At 41.2% G+C, this 14,454-nt stretch overlaps 1 protein-coding gene across 6 annotated transcripts in view; it reads left to right on the forward strand.

The window, feature by feature from the left end:
* SNCAIP (synuclein alpha interacting protein) overlaps positions 1–14,454 on the forward strand; it is a 142,674-nt gene that overhangs the window by 78,341 nt on the left and 49,879 nt on the right. For all 6 annotated transcript variants that reach the window (XM_032476580.1, XM_032476581.1, XM_032476582.1 and 3 more), the window contains one exon: positions 7,684–7,756. In XM_032476580.1, the coding sequence (XP_032332471.1) occupies positions 7,684–7,756 (73 nt within the window). The remainder of the gene's footprint in view (positions 1–7,683; positions 7,757–14,454) is intronic.

Raw genomic sequence — 14,454 nt, forward strand, 5'->3', positions numbered from 1 at the left:
GCCCTGCTCTTAACCTCTATTTAAACTTTCCTTAGTGCTTCTCAGTATGATCTAGTTTCATCAGCTGTTCAGAATGCCCCAACTTTTTGCAGTATTCCTTTTGCAGTGTCTTGTATTCATGTCTAAATCACCTCTCATTCATCCCTTCTCCAGCTCCCCATCATCCAAAACGTTACACTTGTTCTAATATCGTATTTGTGTTATCTTGTTTTCTTAATACACACCGGCATAGGAATTAGGAATAATCTCTTCCAGACACAATAAATTCTAAATTCACATCCCATAACTATTGTTAGAGTACAGATCTAGAACCCAGGTCCCTGGACTTCAAATCTTGGGCCTGACTGACATCTCTCCCTGAGAAGGTAGAGAGCAACCTTATGGATAGAGTGATTTCCAAGAAGAATTTAGCAACTGCCACATTTTTGTATTTCCTCTTCTCTTACCCTGCAGATAGCCCTCAACGCTCATCTTGCCTGATAGTTATAGCATTTATGAGATTGACTAGGCAGGTTATGCATACACTATTTACCATTTATGAACAAACTAGATTTTGTGCCATTCTACTCAACAAACATATATTAAATATCTACAGTGCCCCAGGCCTGGTTCTGCGTCTGCACATGAATGCCACAGACTTGAATACCTTATGATATCAGGTTAACTTCATGGTGGGTCACATTTAATTACAATATCAAATTCCAGTCTTGGCAGCCTTTTTATTTTGGTGGGGATTAATTATTGGCTCACAGTTAAAACTAGACAATCACTGAAGTCAAACAAAGTTTACAGCCAGCCATCTACCCTACTGCAAGATAATTTTGTTTTCTAAATCTTTTGTCATCTGTAATTTTTGCCTCAGTAGTTACCAATTTTGGCTTCACTTTAAATCCTCATTTTTCATACTTTTAAATGTAAACAGTAGCAATAATAGCTAACATTTATTGAACACATACTAGATATTGGACACTATTCCTGATGTTGTACATTATTAGCTCATAATCCTCACAGCCATATTCTGATGCAGATTCCACTAGCCCCTGTTTTATAGATGAAGAAAATGATGATACACAGATTAAGTAACTAAGATTAATTAGCTAGAAAATGGCGAAGCCAAGATATAACATGTGCAGTAGTCCTAGAATCCATGTATGTAACCACTGCATTGAAAATGACTTCTGCTCAGCCCCTTGGTCACCTCTGGGCACCCTCATTCACCACATCTTTTCCCATCTATGACCGCTTCTCACAGTAGAAGGGGGTCATTCAATGCTGTCCTCTCATCACCGTTAGGCCCCAATGTGGGTCTTTGTCTTTTGCCTGATTACAGGTATTAGCATTAGAATAGAGTTGTTCCTGGTATATTTTAATATGGTCAGAAAGGATTACTAAATTTTCCCAAGTATCAACCACAAGCAATACTTTAGCATAGAAAAATTTGATTATTAATTTTTAAGTACTTCTTGGAACATAGGATAAAACCTAGGAATAAGAGCAAAAATCAAATACATTTGAAAATAGGATTATTTACAATACTTTCCTTTAATAGAGACTGAATGGTGGGAAAAAATACATTTAGATCAGGCTGGGATAGATATATGAAAATGTAGATCACCAATGTCTGCCCTATGTAGAGGTGGTGTTTGGAGCTATGGGAGTCAGTGAAGTCACCTGTGAAACATGGAATGTGGAAAGGGAAGAATGTTCCAAGGAAGGAAATGTGCAGAAGTGTGTCCCATGCAGTAGAAGGAAAAAGAGGCTTCTACTAAAGAGATAGGAAAGAAGTTTTCAGAGATATAGGAGGAAAACCAAGGGAGATAAAAAGAGGGGAGGGATGATTTAAAGAGTGTAAAGAAGGAAGTGATCGATAGTGGGAAATAGGTCATTAGAAAGGAAAGGTTTGAAAAGTGCCACTGGGTTTCCTGGTTAAGGCTCATTGGTGGCCACAGTGAGAGCAGAGCCTGCAGGTGATGGCACAGAAGCCATGTGGTTGTGGCTGGAGGAGTGAATGCAGACGTGAGGAAGTTGAGACAGGAACCAAGGCAATTCTTTCAACAAAGATAGCTGTGAACCCAAGAGCAGGAAAGTCCACCTGTGGCCAATAGCGGAGGCAGCAGGGATGTTTGTTTCATTTTATAGGATCCGAGGAGAGATTTGATGTTGAGAGAGTAGCTGAAACGGAGAGAGGAGGGGGTGATGGTAGAGCATGAGTCTGGGGAGATGGGAGAGTTGGAGATCTAAGCACAAGCAGAGGGCTAGTGTTGAAGGGGTGAGTCGTCAGTACCACATCCCCAGAGAAGGGCAAACGGCGCGATCTCTTGGGGAGGGTGTGAAGTCAGGACACTTCCTGAATTGGAAGGTCAGGCCATTGGAGAGGAGGTCATAGTTTAAAAAAAAATACTGTGTTTCTGAAAAATCTCACTTCAGCTGTGTGTTTTTGCTTTCACTACCAGCTTTGCGTGTTCACATTTTTGTCATTTTATTGCGTGACTCTTGAGATGCCTGCTGGAATTTTGGAGAGCTATGTGAGAAATCATGAATTTCAGGATAGTTGTTTGGATGACTCGCTTGATTGTTTCTTTTGGAAACTTAATGGGACCTTAGTTGTTTAACAGTCTCTAGCCTGAATAGGTACTTGGGATTTTAGTTCTTTCACTCTCTGTGGCTCGTGGCCATTTGAGTAATGTCTGCTTGTTCACCCAACTGGCTCTAGTTCTCAGGGGTAAGGGCCAAAGCTTTTCAGTCCTGAGCAGTATGTAGGGTGGTCAGAGAGCCCCAAAGCCCAGTGTGAGGATCACACTATGTTGTTGTGAATCCCATGCGTGCTCAAACTATTTTGCATGGCAGAGTGACAACGTTGACTGGCGTAAGCCGGGGATGTGTAGGATTGTCTTATGTCATAGCAACTCTGTGTGATTTGTGAAGTTAAGTTTCAGTGTCTGTTCTTGGCCATGGGCTCTCTTGGATGAAGAAAGACCAGAGAAGCCAAATAATGTGCTAAGACAGGCTGGGCTGTCCCTCCTTTCCTTCCCAGTCCCGACTTGGCCCCCCTCTTCCTGCCTCATCCGTTCTCACGTTTTGATCTACTGAGCTTGACATCATGAGAGGAAGGAAGACAAGGGAAGAGCTGTAGTACACACGGAAAATGTGTTAGAGCGAAGAGACCAAAACATTTAACATCATTTCACAGTTTGCAAACTGACTTCACTTACATTATCTCCTATAATTATCTGTGTTTTATAAAGAAACTGAGTCCCAGAGATAGGAAATGATTTATTTGTCCAGAACTGCAGAGTTAAGAAATGTCAGAACGAGGACTGGAATCCAGAGCTTCTGGCTCCACATCCATTGTTCTTTATACCAAAAGCTAAGGCATCAAGCAGCATTCATGCTGTTGATATATTAGAAGGGTTTATTCTTTTAAATATACCACGATGACATTGCTAAACTCATAGTTAGGAGATTTACTAAAAATATAACTACCATCATTATTACTATTTTTATTGCCACTAAAATCATGGGCTACATGGGGTATTCCTTTTTCTGAGTTCAATAAGTACCTAGTATCTTTGGTAAATAAAATCTTGTCCACCACCCTCAGAAAGCAGAGAAAGCAGTTATGTAAGCATGTAGGTGAAATGCCATGTGATAGATTCTATAATGGACGCGTGCCTAAGATAAGGAGATAAGGTAGGGCGGTGGTTCTTGAACTTCAGTCTGCATCAGGATCACCTTTATAGAAACAGAGATTGCTGGGCTGTGCCCTCCGAGTTTCTGGGATGGGGCCCAAGAATGTGAATTCCTAACAGGTTCCTAGATGGTGTTAATGTCGCTGGTTTAACCACACTTTGAAAGCTGGGATAAGTTCCATCCGGGAGGACCAGAGAAGGTATTGTAGGGGATCCACAAGAAATTTGGTATCACTACAATCAAAAGAAGTGGACACGGGTGAGAGATTAGTCTGAGGTCACGGAGGGCTACATGAACCATACCAAGGCATGTGGCCTTTGTCCTGTAGGCAGTGCAAAACCACTGGAGGATTTGAAACAGAGAAGCGCCTTAGTCAAATTTGCATTTTAGAAAGCTAGTTAATTCTAGTGCAAGTATGGAAGCACAGAAGAAACTCCCACTTATGACCTAAATATGAAAGAACTCCCTTGAACATCTATTAATATTATGCTCAGGGATCTATCAAATGTGTGTACAGCTTAGTATTTCAGTCAAACAGCTAATAAGTCATCATGTGCCATGCATATGTACAAGTCAAGGGTATCATTCTTTTCCTCATGCGCTTGTCGGAGCCAACACTAACATGTGGAAAACGGAGCATAAGGCAAGGCGGTTTTTATTATTATTATTATTATTTTATTTTTTATCAATGGCAGAAAAGAGTAAGGTCAGTAAGGGCTGAAGCAATCACCCAGGATTTAATAGAGAAGGCAGAACTCAAGCTGGCCTTGCAGAGCAGGGACATTTCCCTGGCCAGGGGAAGGCACTGAAGGCAAGCTGGCCTCCAGAGTAAAGAAACTTTGAGGAGGGGAACTAAACTTTGAATGCACAGGGACATTGAAGACGCAGAGACAACTGGACAACCTTTAGCAGAGGCTTTTCTTAAGGCATGATGGAGGAGTGGAAAAGAAGTCTAGATCAAAAAGGCTGTTTCTACAAAGAATGACCTCTGGGAGATTTTTAGAGAAAGAATAAATTAGAGAACAACACAGAGATAGGAAATAGTCTTCTCTGCCATCTGCAAGCCCCCTCTCCTTTCTTATCACCCACGGATAATAGGAATCCAGGGTACAGACTATAAAGTCTTGGATTGGGGTCAAGAGACAGGGAAGATATACTGGGTTTTGGTTCTGTTAGGGCCAAAGTAACAGTAGTTGCTACCCTAGGAACTGGCCATCTGACCTGTGAACTGGGGTGAAGGCCTGGGGGGTCTTCTCCTTCAGCTCCCAGGTGGTAGTACAGTGCACTCGTGAGGGGAGACTTCCTGGGTCATTTGCTTATTCCCAAATTTGCAAATATGAAAAATTGTTGTGTGTTCGTTTTGTGAATTGTGTGTTTCCTCTGCATCTCTTCGTATCACAACTTAACTTTTTATAGAACACTTCCTTAAGGTTTATCTTCTATCCAAAGAGCAGTGTTTGTACTTACTAAAATCCACAAATTGATTTTCTCCTGTGTGTCCTTATAAAGAATGGCAGATTTGTTCACAGGGTAGATTGGAGTCACTGCTGCATTTGACATTCCATATACCCTTACAATTATTCAAAACTTTGATTTTTCTGGCCACCATACCATCTTTTTCTTAGACTGCTGTATTTTTTATTTCCATTGCCAGGAGCAGCACATGACTTTTTCATCAGTGTCATTATTCCCAAGGAATTAAGATGGATGCCTTCACAAAAGTGACTCCCTGTATGACCAGGGGTGGAGCAGCAAAGCTGCCAGGTGTGACGTAGGTCGAGACAGTGGGTGAAGCTCAGCCAGGCTAGTCTCTGCCTGGAGCTCAGTCCCCATACCAACCAGGAAGCCTGTGCTGTTCAAATTTAAACTTCATCAAATTAAAAGTGATTGCACCCTGTGGACCTTTGAGGTCAAAGTGGAAGAGTTGAAGGTGCAGCTAATAAATCGGAGATTTTGACGTGCCTGACCTTGGGGTTGGGGGGTGGCAGATAGGATATATGTGGTTGGAAATGCAGATAGCAGCATGCCTGGTTTAATGAAATACGTGTCATTAAGCCTACTGAGAAACTTATTGAATTTATCATTAACTGTATTTAAACACAATCAATCTTAAATTTCTTCTTTCTAAAATTTTGCCTTGGAAGAAAAGGGGAAGAAAAAGGAAAGAGGGTAAGACTTTGCCAAAGGGTGCTTTCATGGAGCACATGGCAGCCGAAACAAAAGGCCCAGTTTTAATTGAATTACAGACTGTGTAATTATTTAACCTGTACCAGCTGGTCTCAAGAAGCTACCAGATTTCCTTAGAGAGCTTGTACTTGGCCAGAAACATAAGGTAACTTATTAGTAACAAAAATGCCTTCTATATATTATGCCCCACTCCCAAAGAACATAATGTAAAAGGGGAAAAGAAATCCTTGGAGTTCATTTTTGGCTCAAGAGGCAGTCCTCCCTCCCTGAAGTGTGTGAGTGGGTTTGCCAGAGCACCTGTAGTCTCTGAGGAATGGCCAAGGTAAACAGGATGTTATTGCATCAGATAGGTAAGAGTAATTTCTCTAATTAGTCATCTGAGATTTCGTTTTTCACTTAGAAGTCCTGGAAATTTAATTTGTTTGTGATGTGCAGTTGGCAAACTGACAATAGCTCCAACTGCCCCTCCCTCTGTCTTGCTGTCCTGATACTGTGTGGAAAGCACAGGGGTGGGGAGATGGCTGGTGTGGGGGGGTCTCAATGTAGACACTTTACTTCATCTGTCAATATCAAGCTAAGGAAAGCACCTTCTTATTGACAAATGTGTCCTAATTACACATTCCTCACTTGTAATGCTAGAATAATCCTAATGAGTTTCCCATGATCATTTTTCTTTTAGATTAAACGGTTTTTTTCTCCATCCCCCTCCCAGTTCTGCAACAGTGAAGTCATTCCAAATACATGCTCATTTAGCTAAGAACATTGTTCTTAAAGGTACAGAGCAAACTATTTTTAGGCAGCTATGTTTTATGAATTAAAGTATGATTGAAGACTGTCCCTGACTTGGCCTCTAATTAAAGAGAGTTCATCCTATTTATTTTGTTTGAAAACACCCTTCTCCAAAGAAAGATTGATTGGCATCAGACATTGTCCCCATATATCATAGCTATTGATTTTACATTTGTTGTAGCTCTTCTGATTTTATGCCCCTTTATGTCATAATTTGTTATCCTGATAGCCGGCCCCTGAGTTGGTGCTGGGGCTGAGCCTGCGAGGCGGCTTCTTTCAATTCAGACTAATCTGTACGTGGAATAGATGAGCTTTCAAACACAGAGCCATGCTCCTCTTGCTTTTTGTAACATAACCTCAGTATTTCCCATGGAGAGTACAGTAAAATCTGTGGCAGGTGGCAACATTTAGGGACATTTCTGTCATCCAAGAGATACGGCTCCTGGCTTCCCTGGATGCCCCAGGAAGCTGGGTGCTCCTCCTCCTGGCTTCTCACGAGTAGATTCGCTCTTGGGATTCAGAATGGAAGTATTATGGCTGTCTTCTAGAAACTGTCAAGGTCAGAAAAATCCTTCCATCTTCCACAAGTAGCAGAAGAGATAGAATGTCTGCTGGATACACTCCACCTTGTTTGTTAAAAAACTGTCCAGCCCTCTTTTTTTTTTTTTTAATGAGGGGGAGGTAATGAGGTTTATTCCTTGATTTCCGCTTGGAGGAGGTTCTGGCGAATGGACTCAGGACCTCTTGAGTGCTGAGCATACGCTCTACCACTTGAGCTATATCCTTCCCCCGTGCAGCCCTCTTTTTAATGTGCATCTACTGACATGCTTGTGGGTAGAGTTTGGGACGCTGCCAGATCATCCAGCAGCCCGTTTAGGGTAAAATTAGATAGACTTTCTGGATATACGTGTTGTACTCAAGTATCACTTCTTGTGTTTTGATTTTCTAGCCAGTTTGAGCCAATGTAATACTCTCATTTTAAATTTTACGCTCTCTCTCCTTTGACTTCCTATTCAGTATTCAGTCACATCACTCAAGACCATCCCGGAACTGTGCCGAAGATGTGATTCGCAAAACGAAGACAGATCAGGTATGTTTCGCTCCCCACCTCTCCTCTCCGTCCTGACTTTTCAAGTGTGGGGTTCTCCCTGGAAGCTCTCTCCCCTCACACTGGTTGCTCTTGGTTTCTGTTTTCTTCTTTTATGGCTTCTCTGCTCACCCACCCCCACCCTCAATAAGCAGATGTTCGGTCATCCTCCAAAGGCTAACTGGACAGGGAGGCCCTAATGAGGACTCGGCTGTATACAAATAAGTGTAGGCGATCATTGCGGCAGCTCCAAACCACAGTATACGCAGCAATTTACTGAAAACCCGAGAAACCATTGGTGACAAAACATAATGATGCAGGCGCCAATGAAAAAATGTTGGATGCATTTACTACCCATATGGCGAGGACCAGCTTGGGGGATGGTGCCTTGCCAAAGTCTGAAACCCTATCAGGGACGCGACATGATAGAATCTGCAGTAAGCATACTGTAACAGTTAAGATTAAAGCAGAGCTTTGGAGTTTAATAGTGTAAACTAAACAGAGAATTATGGCATATAGATGAAAACCAGCTGGCTGACCTCTTCTCCCTGCACACCCCTCCACCCTGACAAAAAAAAAGTACATTCAGGGTTGTTTTTCCCCTCTGTAAATCAAATTAAGCCTCTCTGCTTTTCTCTCTGTGATGGGCAAAAATGAAAATAAAAAGGATATTGATGGGAATGATACCATAGCATATTAAACTATGAAATGATGTTTATTATTTTTCCAAGTAATTACTCTGAAGCATCACCATTAACCTTGCCAAAGCTGGACCTCTGATAGTAACTGGAATCCTGAGAACCACAGATGATGGAAGACTTAAGATAATCTGCGAATTATGTGCATCGTGCTTAAAAATAAATAGATGGTCCTTACCTATGCCACTACTAAAATTCTAGGCCTTTTGAACTGAAAGGACCTGTAGAAAGCTAATTTACTTTTCTCTGGACTGTTTGTTTTCTTTTGACATTTTGTTTAGATGAAATTGAGAAAATAATTAGTCTATCTAGGTTTGTTTATCTTGGGGTTTTTTGGTGTAAGTGAAAGTAATGCTTCAATGTGTGGGTCAGAAACATCACAGAAGATAGTTTTAAGTTCAAATGAAAGTTTTCATTTATCTTGGTTTTTAAAAAATGTTTTAATTTCAAGCACACTCAAGTTTCTGTGGGATTTAACAGAGGCTTTGGCCATCATGCTTACCAGGCTGTGCCTCCTTACAAGGCATCGCCAGGTTCAAAGCTGAACCTCTGACTGTGATCAGTGACAGAAGCAGCAGACGCAGTGGACAGGCCCCAGCCTCGGAGTCCAGAGACCTCCATCTGAGTCAGCATTCAGCTGTCCATCAGTTAGATGACCGTGAGCCTCTGACTCATTATCTATAACAGAAAAAAGAAACTTGTTCTGCCAGTGTTACCACGCTACTGTTAGGATAAGAATTAGGTGATGTATCTGAAGGTACTTTGTAGGTACAAGATTTTCTTTCTTTCTTTCTTTTTTAAGTTGGAGATGGGGAGTAAGAGAGAAAAAATAATAGCAAATACTTCAGTAGTTTTTAATGTGCTAGGTACTGTAAGCCCTTTACTTATATTAATGCAATTAATCCTAAAATCCCTGTGAACTTAAGTACTATTACCTAACAAGTACTATTAGGATATTTATATTACAGATGGGCAAACTGAGGCACAGAGCAGAGAAGTTAATTAACTCACCCAGAGTCACACAGCAATTACATTACAGAGCTGGAATTCCAGCCCCAGGAAGTCTGCTCTAGAGTCTGCTCTTATCCATTACATATACTGTCTCTCAGATAGCTGCACTTAGGGACAATGATTTAATTTTAGGATATTATCCTTTGAAAACTTTAAAAGTTAGCATTTTCCCTCTCCAATGAAGTGGAAAATTCCTTTTCTCTGTTAAATAGCTTCTCTTGCTTACCAAGTTAAGTGAATTAACAGAAGCTTTTAAAAATAATTTTTCCTGGGGCTGGTTTATTCCATTTTCTCCAGGTCTTATGACTTGTAGCCACTTCCACAATAGCTGATGTTACACATTTATTCTGTGGTTAAGAAGAAAGCCAGTTTCAAGTTCAAAAGCTTTTAAACATCACCCAGAGCATAGATCCATTGCTCAAGGTAATCACCAATAATTAGACCTGACATGAAATGGATGTGTGAGGGAACAACTCAGTCCTCTTTAATGGAATCACATGTTCACCTCCTTTGATGGACCATTTGGAGGCTGGTAAACCACTTTCTAATAGAGCAAGAGTGATCCTAGAAAAAGAAACACATGGAAAACTCAGTCTCTTCAAAGTATCACTGTAGAATTGTCTGTGAGCTCCTTTGAAAGAAATCTCAATGTGGTAAAGTTTTCACCATCCATTTCTGAAAGAACTGAGGTGATCTCAGTTAGTTGTGCAGGCATTCACATGTAGAAATAACCCCCACACTCCTACCAGTGCCTCCCAATCTTTCTTGTTTCAACAACCTAGGAGGAATTTGTTCCAAGAGCATTTGCAGATTTCCATCTTCATGGTTGTCTTTTCAAACAGGTGGCAGCAGAAAACACCTTGGCTTCTGAGAAGAGGCCACATTTTCTTCTGATGGGGCACCCTCCAGGGGAACATTTCCCTAAACCTTCTGCCACTTAGAACGTACTCCACCTGACAAAGATGTTATCTCTTTACCTTTCTGAAGTATTTAGGCATTTTCTATTTTCTGTAGATTGTCAGATGTTAACATCCATCCTTGTACTAACAAGTCTTTGGCTAGATAGGTGTCCTCGGACCCATTTGTTCTTTTATTTATTCATTCCACAGCTAACCTTTGTGTTCTCCATTCTATGCACTGCAGACACAGGGAAGAACAAGATGTAGACAAGACCCCTGTTCTCACAGCACTTCCATTCTAGGGGGTGACGGACGACATGCAAGCAAATGAGTAAATAAACTGGATCATTTCAGATAGTGGTAAGAGTGATAAGTGCTGGGAAGAGCATTGCCAGCAGGATCCCTATTTTTCTAAAAACTTATTAGATGGAAAGAAGCTTCAACCTTTAGATTTCTAACTCCCAGTAGAAGAAACCACCCTAGAAATCATCTAGTTTGAGAGAACGTGGGAAGGTGCAAATAATAAAAGCAGATGGGTATAGTGTTGACAGTGGAAAGATATGGATAAAGGTTATACAGGTGCTCTTTGTATTTTTATTTTTTCAACTATTCTATAAAGTTAAATGAAAATGTGTTGTAATTATAATTGAATTTTTAAAGGCAAATGATAATAATAATGTAGTTCAAACGCCATCAGATCTTTGAAAGCGATCCTTATTACCCTGACCGTGGGGTTGTCCAGCCTGTATTTTGTCACTTCGGTCACAGGGAGCTCACAGTCTCAAGAAGCTTCCCATTCATGAAGGTTAGTTTTTCTTCAACCAAAATCAGTGTCCGTCAAATTTTCAGTCCTTGACCATGGTTCTTTGGAGCCATAGAGAAGGACAGTTGCCCGCAGCAAGGCTGCCACTAAGTGTTTGGAGGTAGCAGTCACCCTGGGTTCTGTCTTCTCCAGACTATAATTTCCCTCCACAGTTTTGAGTGTCTTCTGCTCATGCTTCTGGCTTTCTTGTGGGTGACTGCAGTTTCCCAGCATCCCTTTTAGAAGTGGTGCACCCAGAACTCAACCCAAGGTCATCCCACATATGGTCTTATGGGAACCTGTCAGCCCAGCAGATCAACCCCGGGACTTAACCACACACCTGTCCTGCCTTCCCTCATGGGCTACAAAGTCAAGAGTCATGCCTGCCCTCTTTGCCTGTTTTTTCAAGTGTTTTCAGAGGAGGCAGAGTTCAAGCGAGCCCTGTTGGTGGCCCTCGGAAGCCTCTCTGTGAGAGATACAGCCCAGGGCTCACCTGCTGCATCCCTGGACCCTGGGCTCCACACTGGGCCCTGAGGGAGGCACATAGCTGAGGTTGTCAGGGGCCTGGGCAGCGTCCCTGCACCTTCACTAGCTCACCAGTGCCCATGGGTCTGCCCCTGGGAGTGCCCTTCCTTTAGCTGAAGGCATTGATTCCTATTAAAATCTATGTTTTCCCCTGACAGGGATAATATTTTAAATCCTTTTGCCATCAGTTACACTACACCATGACTAAATTAAATTTTTGTGAGAAAAACAAGTTTTGGAAAGAAGTGTGAAGGAAGTGCAGATACCACAGGCAGGCAAGAGGGAGAGGAAGAAGTAGGAATTGAAGGCCTGAGAAGAAACGTTGCCTGTGCCTGGAGCTGCACAGCTGTTTCTGAGAGTTCCCAGTTCTTTCTCAGGTGCTCAGTGTACCAGGCATTGTGCCAAGTCTTCTGTAAACAGCTTGTTTGCCCCCAAAATTATTTTCTGAGGGAGGACTGTATTATGCCCATTTAATTGATGAGGAAACTGAGGCTCACAGAGAGCGAATAAGTTGCCCAGAGTTCTGCATTCAAAACCAGGTCTGCTGACTCCAGAGCCCCTGTGAAGTTGAGTGCACTGAACAGCAACTGTAGTCCAAGGATCTACAGGTGGCTAGTAGTGTGGGTGCAGTATTAGCATCAAGGAAGTTATGTGTGAAAAATTTGCCCTTGTAAAAGGAAGTTATTTGTGAAATGTTTGCATGTATTCTCTGCTTAATCCCTGCTACTCATGTAGGACAGCATAAGGCAGTGAGTGTCAACTCTTCTCTGTGGTTTCCTCCATATGAGGACCAAGTACGTTATGTCGACATATGGTGTTCAAATCAAACATATTCAATTTCATTGACTTTGAGTTTTTTTAATTAATTGGGCATTCAAATACACATTTGTTTCAATTCATGGCGCTTTAAATATTTTGTGATTCTTTCAAAATATGTATCTGCTTAGCTCATTGTATAATTTTCTTATGAAAGAAAGCAGATAAATATTACTACAGCTTTGCATCTGAGAACTTAGATGTGCTGAGGTTGGAAAACTCAGTTATGTAACAGTAATAAATAGCCCTAGGGTGGGTTTGAGAAGAGATCCTGAAAGAATTTCAATACCTGGAATAGTAGAGAAGATCACTAGTATGACAGTGAGCAAAGGGAAATCATACTTTTAAAATTTAGTATCTGGTGAAACTCATTTTGGATGTATATTTAAAAGTATTGCAAATTTGCTATATTTTTAGTCCCTATGCATGCACATTTTGTGACAAACCCTGAACCTTTGAAAATGTATGGTTTTCTAAGATTTTCAAACCAGCACGAAGAATAATACATTGACATGAAATTTATCCTCTTGACACTGCTGAGACATAGCTGATGATACTAAATATATAAACCTCCTGTTTTCAATTTTATTAAGGTTTCATGCTAAGAGCGTGAAAGTGAAAGTTGATACAGCAGTTTAAATCAAAAGCCCACTGATTAATCCATTTCACATGATTTAATATAAAATCAACTCAGGGAATAGGGAAATGCATTTGCTAAGATCTCTATCAAGAAAATGAACACCTCAGCCTGATGCAGCAAAGAATCAACTGTTTATGACAAAGATTTTATTTAACTCCAGTAAAAATTTACATACAGTGAAACATCTGGATGAGAATGTTAGTCAAAGAAAACAATTATTTTTTTGTTTTTCTTTAACAAAATTGTAAAGGTAACCTAATTTTTAAAGTGGAAGATAAAAACTACAATTAACTAATACAAAATAGCTGTTTTTCTTTCTAGTATTTTTTTCAGGAGGCATATTTTTTGTATGGTTGGAATCATATTGTAAGGGCAGTTTTATCTGCTGCTTTTTTCTGCCGTTACAGAATGTGCATGGCCATTATTTTGAATGAACCTCAGGACTTACTCAGGAAAGCAGAGCGGCCTGCTCTGTCTGCCTTTCATCTCTTAACACTTTGCTTATGTTTCTGGGAGAAAGGGTGAGGGGAAAGAGAGGAGCAGGGGGTGATGGAAAAGTTAAAAGTAAAACCCTAGCAGTGTCAAAAATAATGAAAAGAGCTGGAAGTGGCAGGGCTTAGACACATAGCATCTTTGCCCTGTCTTCTTGAACTTGAACTTTTCTTCCCTTTGCTTAGTCCATAGATATAGGCACCACAGCTCCCCGATTTTCTAGAAGGTTGTGGAATTAAGAAAGTCAGGAATCAGGCAGTATTCGAGGGAGAAAAAACTTCAGAGCAAAGACTCAGTCTCCTCTCCCATGTTTTGGTGTTTTTGGACTCTAAGGAACATATCTCCCACCCTCAAAACTGGTGTTGAAAGCTCGTCTTGTAGAAATGGGTTCAAGGGAACCTGCGGTAAGGATGGATGAGAAATCAGAAGTAGAGATCTCTCTAGAGCATCTATCACCTCATCTAGAGCGTCACTGAGGCAGGAAGGGAACAAGGCAAAACTGATGCAGAAGCCAAGTGCCTTTCACCTTGTGCAGCTTCGCAGTGATGTCCTTCAGTCCCTTCCTGAGGGAGAAGTGGTTTTCCCTGTTCCATCTTCCCCATCCAGGGCAACAGAAAGAGTGTGTGTTGGGGAGGTGGAGGGCTGTTCCTAGTTTTGGAGCTTCATAACATCTCTGAGAACACCCCACTTATTGCTGAAAGCACTTCCTTTTCCTTTTGTCTCTCAAGGGGCTCTTCGCATTTAAAATAAGCGCTCTTTGTCCACGGATTTCCTTTGCCCTGACTCTTAAAAAAAGGCATTAAAAACTCAAGTAATAG

Source organism: Camelus ferus, chromosome 3 (genome assembly GCF_009834535.1).
Source record: "Camelus ferus isolate YT-003-E chromosome 3, BCGSAC_Cfer_1.0, whole genome shotgun sequence".
NCBI classification, from domain to species: Eukaryota; Metazoa; Chordata; class Mammalia; order Artiodactyla; family Camelidae; genus Camelus; species Camelus ferus.